At 36.0% G+C, this 11,556-nt stretch overlaps 2 protein-coding genes across 2 annotated transcripts; one reads left to right on the forward strand and one right to left on the reverse strand.

Moving 5' to 3' along the window:
• Positions 1 to 737: 737 nt before the first annotated feature.
• Positions 738 to 4,748, forward strand: LOC121258572 (auxin transporter-like protein 5). The gene is made up of 8 exons (XM_041160109.1): positions 738 to 1,086; positions 1,202 to 1,387; positions 1,505 to 1,617; positions 1,730 to 1,913; positions 2,067 to 2,164; positions 2,912 to 3,119; positions 3,307 to 3,564; positions 4,200 to 4,748. The coding sequence occupies exons 1-8, from the start codon at positions 925 to 927 to the stop codon at positions 4,473 to 4,475; spliced, it is 1,485 nt and encodes a 494-aa protein (XP_041016043.1). The 5' UTR covers positions 738 to 924; the 3' UTR covers positions 4,476 to 4,748.
• A 3,684-nt stretch (positions 4,749 to 8,432) lies between these two features.
• On the reverse strand, positions 8,433 to 9,448 carry LOC121258083 (glycine-rich protein 2-like). Its single transcript, XM_041159434.1, is given in 2 exon segments — positions 8,433 to 8,947; positions 8,950 to 9,448. Coding segments are annotated over 2 exon segments (615 nt in total). The 5' UTR covers positions 9,364 to 9,448; the 3' UTR covers positions 8,433 to 8,746.
• Positions 9,449 to 11,556: the final 2,108 nt, after the last annotated feature.

Genomic DNA, 11,556 nt, shown 5'->3' on the forward strand with positions numbered 1-11,556 from the left:
CAACATCAACCAGTTTGGTTCTAGTTTGAACTAGTTAACCTATCAATATATTATGCATTTTAATTTTAATTTTATATAAAACGATTATGTTTAACTCACTTAAGTTAAAAAATAAAACGATATTTTAATTTTATATAAAACGATAACGCTTTCTCCCACTTAGTCAATCGATTCGACGTTTTATACAAATGAAAATTTGGTTGGTTCGATTTTGATTTTGGACCGAAATCTAAGTTCGATTTTCAGCCCTAGGCTAAGGTTTGTGGATGCTCCGAGCCATTCTAGGTATATGGTTGTTTCCCTAATCTTGGGTGATCAAGGTTGACGGAAGTTCTTGGCAAAGGAAGGGTTCTTCTCCTAAGATGTTTTGAGTCTTACAACTCAGGGTTAACATGAAATATATATATATATATATATATTTTTTTTTTTACTTTATTTTTGTTTCAACTTTTGTAATGTTTTTTTGGGTATTCTAATTTTATTTTAATTTAAAAATCAGTGTGACATATTTTTTTAAGAAGGACTAAAATCAGTGATTAATAATTTTGCTATAATTATTATAAATTAAATTGCTCCATTATTATAAGTTGAACAACAAAGTTATTTTAATTACAGAAAAGGGCTCGAGAACCAGTGGATTTCGTCAAAGCCCTCCAGTGCCTCCACAAACAAAAGCGGATTCACTCGCTTCCCAAAACTACTCTAAAATACCTTTCAAACAGTCTTTCCCACCCTTCGAGAACCCCGCGTGTCTTGTATATATACCACTAGAAGTAGAAGCCCCTCTCCATTCCCCATTTCGAATCTCACTCCCTCATTGCATTCCCACTATTCACCGTTATAGACAGAGGAGAAAGAAGTAACAGTGGTATAATAATAGAGAATAAGCGTGGAAGATAGAGAGAGAAAGAGAGTTTGTGTGTGATGGATATGGCATCGGATAAGGTGGTGGAGACTATGATAGTAGGCAATTATGTGGAAATGGAGACTGAAGGGAAGCCCGAGGATGTGAAAACCAAGCTATCTAAGTTCTTTTGGCATGGCGGTTCTGTATATGATGCTTGGTTTAGCTGTGCTTCAAACCAGGTTCATTATCTTTGTTTCTCCTTGTACAAACAGCAAGCGAATAGGTACTCATACGTTCTTGTGCTTGTCTTAGTTTCCTAATGGTTTTTGGGGTCTGTTTGTTTGCATGTGTCAGGTGGCTCAAGTTCTGCTCACCTTGCCATACTCATTTTCTCAGCTGGGAATGCTGTCCGGCATTATTTTTCAGCTCTTCTACGGGTTAATGGGAAGCTGGACAGCATATCTCATTAGCGTACTCTATGTAGAATACAGGACCAGAAAAGAAAGAGAAAAAGTTGATTTCAGGAACCATGTTATCCAGGTTTCACTCTTCAACAATTTGACATAAAGAGAGAAAATCTTCCATCTTATTTTACAATATTATGTTCACCGGTCTCAAGTTTCTCACACAAGTTCCATGTTCTTAATTAACATGTAGTGGTTTGAGGTTCTTGATGGACTTCTCGGAAAACACTGGAGGAACGTGGGATTGGCATTTAACTGCACTTTTCTTCTCTTTGGATCTGTCATTCAACTCATAGCCTGTGCAAGGTACAAATTCTGGCCCTAGCTTTATCTGTATCTTAATTTTATCAAAGAAACAAAAGAACCAGAAAAATCTCATCAATCTCAGCAACCGCACCATCTTTTTAATGATATGCAGCAACATCTATTACATAAATGATAATCTGGACAAGAGGACTTGGACCTACATATTCGGTGCTTGTTGTGCTACCACTGTCTTTATCCCTTCATTCCGCAACTACAGAATCTGGTCCTTTTTAGGCCTCATAATGACCACCTACACTGCTTGGTACCTCACCATTGCCTCCCTCCTCCATGGCCAGGTATCATTCCCCATTTTACAATCTAAGAAAGTTCAATTAGCTCATACTGCATCAATCATGCCATTATTTTACTGCAATAGTTGAAGGCAGATCAACTCAAAAAGCATGAAGGTTTTATAGTAATTAGGAGCTCATGTGTGCTTTCTTCTATAGATTGAGGGTGTTACGCATTCGGGTCCAACCAAGCTGGTGCTATACTTCACGGGGGCAACAAACATTCTCTACACATTCGGGGGACATGCTGTCACTGTGTAAGACAAGCTCTGATTTATAAAAACAGAAAAAATGGTGTCTTTTAAATTATTTACGAATCTGCTCTGCTCATGTATCTTGCTTCTCACCATGCAATTTGTTTTGACCGAGTCGTGGATTGGCGAAGATATAAAATAGATAAAAACTAGAATATGCAACAACGGCTTGACGTCATTTTGAAAGTGACTAAACCAACGTTCTGTAGACATGATCTGGGCATCATGTGAATTAGAGGGCAATCTCGAAACTTGTTAATTCCCAAATATTCGCATTTGTCATAACAATTTAGAACAAAGAATCGAACTTCTAAGGCGTGGGAGGCAGTGTCATTTTATTTTTGGGAACCCTTGTCTTCCTTTTTCCTGTGATTAATACTGTCTCTCCCTTTTCTTTTGCTTTTATCATCAGAAGAGGCCAAGAGGGCTCCAGCTTGACCAGCATTTTCTAGATCTGTACCAAAAATAATTAAAGAGATTTGATAAAATCACCCAGATTATATGGAAATAGGGTCCCTTATCCTCATGGGCTTTGAAACTCTGTTAAGTAGATGACTCTGAGATATTCTTAAATCTAGTGGACCTTTCCCTTCCATAGATGATCCTTACCTTAACATGTATAGCCGTAGTAACTTTGTTGAGGCCTATATAGCCTTATGCTTGAACAATAAAGTTTATACGACACCAAAAGAAAATTATTATTATTATTTGAGAAAAAAAGTTTGAATCTGGTAAATTTTGGTGGGTCAGGGAAATCATGCATGCAATGTGGAAGCCTCAGAAGTTCAAGGCCATATACTTGCTGGCTACACTGTATGTGCTGACACTGACGCTTCCCTCCGCAGCAGCAGTGTATTGGGCATTTGGAGATATGCTTCTCAATCACTCCAACGCTTTTGCTCTGCTCCCTAGATCACCCTCCAGAGACATGGCTGTCATTTTAATGCTTATCCATCAGGTATTATTGCCCACCACATTCCCCTTTACATACACATCTTCAATTATATTATCCATCAACTGCTAATTATGTTTAATCAATCGAATTTGGTCCTGTTATGTCTAAATTTATTACTTACAGATGATGTGCATTAATTTTTCTGAGATAGAAAAGACGTATAATGGTAATATTTGTGGGATGTGTGCAGTTTATAACATTTGGGTTTGCATGCACGCCCTTGTACTTTGTGTGGGAGAAAGCAATAGGAATGCATGAGTGCAAGAGCCTGTGCAAGCGTGCAGCAGCAAGGTTGCCTGTGGTCATCCCCATATGGTTCCTGGCTATCGTCTTCCCATTCTTTGGTCCCATCAACTCCACCGTTGGATCACTCCTCGTCAGCTTCACAGTCTATATCATCCCTGCTCTGGCCCACATCTTCACCTTCAAATCAGCCGCTGCCCGAGAGGTATATCTCCATACTTTATAACTCTTGCTGATATACACAACACCCAAAACATTACATTCAAAACTTTAGAACATCTGAGAAAGTATTTTTTCAGGAAGCGTTGTGCCAGATGTTTGACTGAACATTTTAGGATTTTATCTGTTAATAACTCATTAAATATTATCATCATTTGGAGACGAAAAGTGTAAAGAATAAGGAACGCAGATCGGTAGCGTAACATCATCGTCTAGCAGATCGGTCCCGGCCCATTCTCCGAAACGGAAAAAAAAATTTGGGACTTTAATCATCATATTTATCTTCGACTTTTGTTTACTAAATCCACGAAAGAAAATTACAGATACTAGCCTGGACGACGTATAAAGGCACGCTGGCACGGGATTCGTGCTGCAACTATGATCCAGAATATCTGTTCATATCTGATTCCCCATGTCAGGGAAGGAGAGTTACCCAAAAAAATCTCGAACTGTAACTCTGCAGCTCTTGTCTCTTACGGATGCCTTATCTCTACCGTACACATTATGTACAGTAGTATTGTGCAGTAAAGCTACAGAATAATTATTCTTTATTTTTAGATAGTGAAAATTTATGAACTGTATTATAGTATAACAGTTTTGTCATGAAATGTTGTGATGCAGAATGCAGTGGAGCAGCCACCGAAATACGTAGGGAGATGGGTAGGGACGTACACGATGAATGTGTTTGTGGTGGTGTGGGTGCTGGTGGTAGGGTTTGGGTTTGGAGGGTGGGCAAGCATGACAAATTTCATACACCAGATTGACACTTTTGGGCTGTTCACAAAGTGTTATCAATGCCCTCCTCCGCCTCTACCTCCCCACGGCCTTCTCAATGCCACAGCTCCTCCTCCTCTTCACCACTATGCCTACCCCAATCCTCGCCCTCACAGCCCTTGATTTGTATCCCCACTCCCACTTTTGCTGAGTTCCCACTTCCATCCACCCGAAGGCTGCAGGCTTTCACGACACATCTCGTTGCATCTTTTGCTTAATTAGTCAACGGATAGAGCAGCAATATATGTATTCGGCTAATAGCCATTACCATCCACGAAAGCACACCTACGTACACCTTGTTCTCCTATGTGTATCTCTGTCTCTTTCTTTTAGTTTAGGGTCTTCCAGCTAATGCATTCTGAAAAAATAATAAAAAAAGGAGTTTTCAATATTGAAGTATTGGAGAAGGAAGCTAATAAATTTCAACATGAATCACATTGAAATAGCATTTCTAAACAATTCTCTGGCCATCAATTATTTTCATTATGTCTTTTTATGAAGACAGACGTGGCGATCGGTCTCTAGCTAAGGACTGGGTGCCATTAAAATAGCATGCAGTAATGGTTTTTCCCGGCAAAACAGCGTGTAAACCTGGAAGGAAGATAACCTTTGGCTCCAATCATTACCCGCTACTTGCCTTAATCCTTAGGCCTTAATCCTTATCTTGCGGAGTGCAGGAACAGCTTCCAACCATTAACGTATCGTAAAAGTAACCCTCTAGTACTTCTGTTATAAAAAAAAAAAAAAAAAAATGGTTGAGCAATGGTTGAGCAATCCACTACTCGATCAATGGTTGAGCAATCCATTAGTAAAGTTAAGAGGAAAACAAATGGTGATCCTGAAAATTTTCAGAATGTAATAAACCATAAATGGCATGGGACTGCATCTACTGCTACTTGATTGAGTCACTTAATTGCAGATCAGGTTAGTCCTTGCTTTATGATGGTGAGTAAGACGATCGAGTAGAAGCAGAATCATTAATTTATTAATGCTAACCAGCTTTTAATATTCCTTTCCAAATAATTCTGGCGATAAGTATCTATGATCCATCACTAGTCGATGCACATTCCCCTAGTCTACCTTTGTAATCTGCATGGTACTGCCCAGGACGATGAAAATTTCAGCAGCCATCACCAGGCTTTGTTTTGCTATGATCCATCTACTTATAAATGGGTGAAGAAAGCATATATATGATCATCAGGATTTAATTTTCTAATACATTTGCCTAATTAGTTTAATAATGATCCAAGTTGATCTGTAGAAATTTTCCTAAAGATCACCAACGATTCCATGCATGGCTTCAACTTTCGGTTCAAAATTTTTTATAATGAATCCCCAAAGCTCCCCGGATTTCACCTCTGACCGAGGACACAGTCTTTTCGATGATGAACAATGATAGGACATGATGAAGTAAGGTCTTTTGATTCAGAGGAGAAACCAAAGAGCATCGTTTAAAGCTTCTTTTTACTACCATATGTTGTTTTCCCAAGAACCATTGTGTGACTGAGATCGGAGACGTGAGTTGATGACAGATTAAAGAAGAACCAGACAAACCCAATAACCAAAGAAAATGTAAAGGATGAAAGTGACGCAAGGGAGTTTGAATGTATTGCAAAAATGTTGGATGCTAGACATTGATGATGAGAAGGAATATTGTGAGGGAATCTAATAATCTGCCATGCTACAATTTCACAGAGTTGTCCACTGCTCCCTCCCCGATATGAAATTGGATGTAACTTTTGTAAGAGCATGCGAAGCCAGAAAGGAAAAAAAGTCCCATGACTTTTCAGTTAAAGCTCATTTTCTTTCTCCTCCTTTATTCCCTAGACAACAAAATAATGATATGAACATGGGCTGCATGCTTGGAGCTGCGAGCAAGCCTCAAATTACCATTTTAGAAACTGTACTGTACTGTATATGCAAGATCGTGATGGTTATATAATAACTTCCCCAAAGACAAAAATGCTGGTTTAACCCTCATGATTAACATCAAGAGGGGAATGATTTGTTGTTTTCATCTAAATCATTCCAAGTTGAGAAATTTTACAAAGATTATTAGAATCAGGCAAACGACAATTAACAAAATCATGACAAGATTAAAAGTATCAATTAAGTTACGGTTGGATGTTGAGCAATCTCATATGAACGATCTGTAAATAGTATTAGTGAATAATAAATGAATAGTACTAAACAATTCCTGAGTAGTAGTAAAGTAGTTTGAGATCACATCAACATCCTAAACAAATGTTTTGTCGAAGAAGTGGAGATTTGACAACTTTTTAAAAAAATCTCGATCTAGTGCTCAAGCACTACACAAATCCCAGTTCAAACATCAATTTCTCGCTTTAAATAATGAAGTTTGGATAGAAATGTTTGATGATATTGATCTGAATGTGCATATATAAAAAAAAAAGTAATTCTAAATACAATCTTAGATGTAAGTCTCGGCAGACTCCCTTTAAAAAAAAAAAAAGATTCACCATTAAAAAAAGTGAATTTTTCTTGTAAAATCCAAATTTATCTTTTTTTTTTTAAAAGAGTGCACCAGATTTTCACATATTTAAATTATAAATATCATTTCTCATATAAAAAAATATTATATGCCTCGATTTGTCATTTGAGCTGATGATGATGACGACCCCTTGAGGGGGCCTGTAATCTCCTTTTAATACAAGAATAGAGCTCCTATTCGTTCCCTGTAATCATCAATTTTTTTAACACAAATGATTAAACGATTCAGTTACATTGCATTGAAGAATGGGTAAATCTCCAAACACAAAAATATCGAGGTTTTTGAAGGTTTATTTATCCTGTTAAGAAAGATGGAACGAGCAAATAATGTAAATGTAAAATAGCTGCTGCTTTTATAATTTATAGAGGCCTTGGAAAGAATTAAAAGGATCGGCAAAGCCAGGAATTTGTCGTTGGATGGAGTTTATATAGAAAAAAAAAATAAAGAATCTTCCATTTTCTTTTATTTCCTTCTATTTCACCAATACGAATGTGAATTGTAAAAGAATTTGAGTCTACCATGGAAACTATTACGTCCTTTTGTCAAATCGTTCCGGGTGTCGAGGCAACAGTCAACGTTGTAGAGTCGACAAAGGGAGGTTTACAAGAGCATTTTCTCAAAATTTTCTCTACAAGTTTAATAAAAATAAAGCACACCGACAGAATGTCGGTACAAGCATTCCGAGTGGTTGGGACCACAGCCTCAAAATCTATCCAGCAATCATTTCACTTTACTTTCAGTTAATTTCAGTTAATGACACGAAAACACAATCCATTATACATCCCACCAAAGTTACTAGGGCCTCTCCTTTCTATGGTATTTTGAGTGAATAAAAAGTGTTGTAGAATCCTTGTTTTTCAAAATAATATTTGGATAATACAAAGATAAATTAGATGAAAATAATGCAACATAAGAAGGAGAAAATTTTAATAAAAAACAACATAGTTTTTCCACAATTGAACAACCATTTTTATTTACGGAAAGAAATATCACATGAGAAAATATAGACAATCAAACAATAACTTGAACAGAAAAAAGGATTTCTAATAGCATTCGTATTTTCTATCTAAAACCACTAAATATTTAGCTATTCCAACTATATTAATAGATTCCTTTTCATAAAATTGTTGGTCGACTTAAATTCATAAGCATTAAAATGCGAGCCTGGTGCCTTGGTCGAAATGTCAGGTCCAAGTCATTACTCCACCTGGCGTGGGAGTCCTGCGAACATTAATGATTTTTCTGGTTCGAAGAATAAGGGACCGAGAGGGTGAAAAGCATACAATACTAGCCATATATGAGAGTCCAAACACGATTCATTTACCTCTGAAACAATCATGATTTCTACTTCCACCCCACAATGCCCCTCATGGTATGAGAAGGAAAACCATCAAGTTCTAATTGAATATCCCTCAAAAATGACAAACGGTTTTAAAAGATCTCTACTTTCGAACGCCAAACATGAATACCAACTAGCATCTAGAAATGTGAAGCACAAGACAATGGATTCTTTTTAAAACCAGCAAGTATTTCATATAATGTGTGTATAGAAACAAAATCAGAGAGAGTAAACATCAAAATGAGCATCTATTTCACCACTTGCACAACCTCTACTCTGTCCCAGCCAAGACACACTATCAGTGATAACCAAAAACATCAATATAGAAGAGAGACCAAAAAGAAAACCAACCAGCAATCCATCTAAGAAACTAATCAGGTACTAGTTAAGCCAAACAGATTACTACGGAGTGACCCATAAACATGAACGCCAAACCAAAAGTGGGTCATCAAGAAACATCCTCGAAAGAACACCACCTATAAAAAAAACAAGAAAGTACATTAAATGTGTGAAAAAACACACTAGTAACCAAAGCACAACCGATCAACGAGCGCTGTTGGGACACTCCCTAGCGAAATGCCCAGTCCCACCGCAGTTGTAGCAATTGCCACCGCCACCGCCACCGCCAGCACCACCGCCTCCAGCGCCGCTTCCTCCCTGATAACAGTCCCTTGCAAAATGGCCGCTTTCACCACACTTATAACAACTCCCTCCACCGCCGCCGCCACCACCGTACCCACCGCCCCATATCCACCGCCGCCGCTTCCTCTGCCTCCCGATCTGGCACCACCGTACCCACCACCGCCACCATAACCACCGCCACCGCCACCGTACCCACCGCCACCACCATAACCTCCACCACCGTAGCCTCCACTACTACGTCCACTTCTCCCGCCGCCTCCGCCTCCGCCTCCGCCTCCTCGGCTACCCTGGACGGGACCTTCAGCTGGGCCCGTGACATCAACGGCCTTGGTCCGGCCATCATTTCCGGACTCGATCTGGTACTCAACGGCCTCGCCTTCACCCAGACTCCGAAATCCGTCGGATCGGATCGAGGACTGGTGTACGAAGACCTCCTCGCCACCATCGTCGGGGGTTATGAAGCCGAACCCCTTCTGGTCATTGAACCACTTGACCGTCCCGCTGAGCCTCTCACCCATCACCGCCGAAACAAACCCTAAGGATCACACACCGAAACAAACCCTAAATAACTTGGAAGAGCGTGTGATTTTCGGCGCTTTGGATGTGGGACTACTTATATGCACAGCCGCTGAAAAGAGAACTTGGCTGTCAATGCCAGGTCATCTTCATTAATTAATTAATTTTCTCTCACTATTAAATTAATAAAAGGAAAAAATTACTCTCTCTCCTAATTTGACCACTCCAATCGACGGCTGGATAAATTTTTTTTAAATTAATAATTAAAGTAGTGATTTTAAATATATTAATGTATTATTTTATTTTTTAAAAATATTTAAATATATTAAAAAATGTGAATAAAAAAATAAAAAAAATTGAAAAAGTAATATCAATCAAAATGAACGACTACTTTAAGCGGCAGAGTAGTCTGACTCGTATCTATTTTTTTTTTAAATAGCATCTATACTTAATCGAATAGAGTGAATTTATATAAAAAAATATAAATTTTGAATTTTATAGATCAAATTTTACTATTTAAATTATATAGACGAAGCTCTATATAGGGGATTAAGTGTATGTCTGGAATTGTAATTAGAAATATAGGTTATAACTTTAAAACTTAAAGCTTAAGTAATAAGTTTTATTATTAAAAATTTATTTACTGTTTCATAACCATATGTTTAAAATATTTTCAAACGTATTATATTTATTTAGAAACAAATTTAAAAAGTAGTTTCTGAGAAAGAAATGACAATTATTTGATTTTTAAAAAAATTATAATCATATATTTGAAAGTTTGAAATTTGTAATTATCTAAAAGTTATAATTATCAGAAAATTGTATGCATATTTTCGTCTATTAATAGTCTTTTTAAAATTTAAATTACCTTTGTATTATTAAAAAAAAACACGTTTAATTATGTTTTTTTTCAAATATAGTTTTTAGTTTATCACGCATACAACTTGGTTTTTTCATCAAAGAGCTTTGAAGGTTATTTTAAGTATTTTTTAAAATTGTTAACGCAACCCCAAACAAGCTGTAAGAGTATATTCATAATTATAATTTTACCTACATAATCATTAGCGTTGATCGTCAGTTATTGAAACGGGTAATATTTTAAAATCAAAATTTGAATTAAAAAAATTAAATAAAATAGACAGATATTCAAATAATGTATTACTATGCGTAAAATCATACGTACATTTACTACTAAAAAATTTAATAAAATGAATTTTACAAGCTCGCTATTCATCTATATTTACCTTCCAACTTTCTATTGCGATTTTCACGAAATTAAGGCTGTATTTAGATGTTGAAGTGAGTTAAATTGATAAAATATTGTTATAATATTATTTTTTAATATTATTATTATTTTAAGATTTTAAAAATTTAAATTATTTATTATATTTTATATTAAAATTTTAAAAATTTATAATAATTACTTGATAATTTTAAAAAATTATAATAATGGTTAGTTTTTCCCTGTTCGGGGAAATGAATCCCAAGTGACGACTGTTAATTCTCCGATAAGATCCTACGGTCTGGATGAGTTTGTATAGACCTGATTTTGCACAGTACGATTTGGTCAGGTGGGCCACATCCCCATGTGTTGACTGTTGAATTACTTTTTCACAGAAAACTGACCGTCCCACCTGATAAGAAGAAAGGGACGTAGATATCAAATGCGGTGACAGGGTGTGGTCCGGGTCGCTCCCTTTCTTCTATAAAATATTAAATAAATAAATAATGTTATTGATTTATTAAAACAAAATTTATTCATCTTATTATTATTTTATAACGTGACATTATATGATAAGTTTAGAAATAAAATATAATAAATAATATTTAATCATCTAATACTACATCATAAGATGATAAAAAATGATAAAAATTGAAATAATGACTAACATTACTCTTTATTAAATCTTATTCCATTTTGAATAATGTTAATAAGTAATATGTTGCTTTATTTATTTTCTCTTTTTGATTGATCTTATATTTAATTTTTTAATTCTTTTCTTTTATTTACAGATTAAAAAATTGACTAATGATTATTAGTGTATTAATATATTTTTTATTTTTTAAAAATATTAAAAAAAATTATACTAATGAACACAGCCAGCAGTCATTGCTGGACTCTATTTTATCAAAAGGATGAATCTAATTGGCTATTATTTTATTTAGGTATCGTTTGGATTCGAAGATGAGTTGAG

This window comes from Juglans microcarpa x Juglans regia, chromosome 3S, assembly GCF_004785595.1.
Source record: "Juglans microcarpa x Juglans regia isolate MS1-56 chromosome 3S, Jm3101_v1.0, whole genome shotgun sequence".
In the NCBI taxonomy this organism is placed as follows: domain Eukaryota; kingdom Viridiplantae; phylum Streptophyta; class Magnoliopsida; order Fagales; family Juglandaceae; genus Juglans; species Juglans microcarpa x Juglans regia.

Coding starts and splice junctions, on each gene's coding strand:
- LOC121258572 (XM_041160109.1), top strand. CDS start 925: ATGGATATGGCATCGGATAAGGTGGTGGAGACTATGATAGTAGGCAAT. Junction 1,914..2,066: donor CCTCCCTCCTCCATGGCCAG/GTATCATTCCCC, acceptor TTTCTTCTATAG/ATTGAGGGTGTTACGCATTC. Junction 2,165..2,911: donor GGGGGACATGCTGTCACTGT/GTAAGACAAGCT, acceptor TTGGTGGGTCAG/GGAAATCATGCATGCAATGT.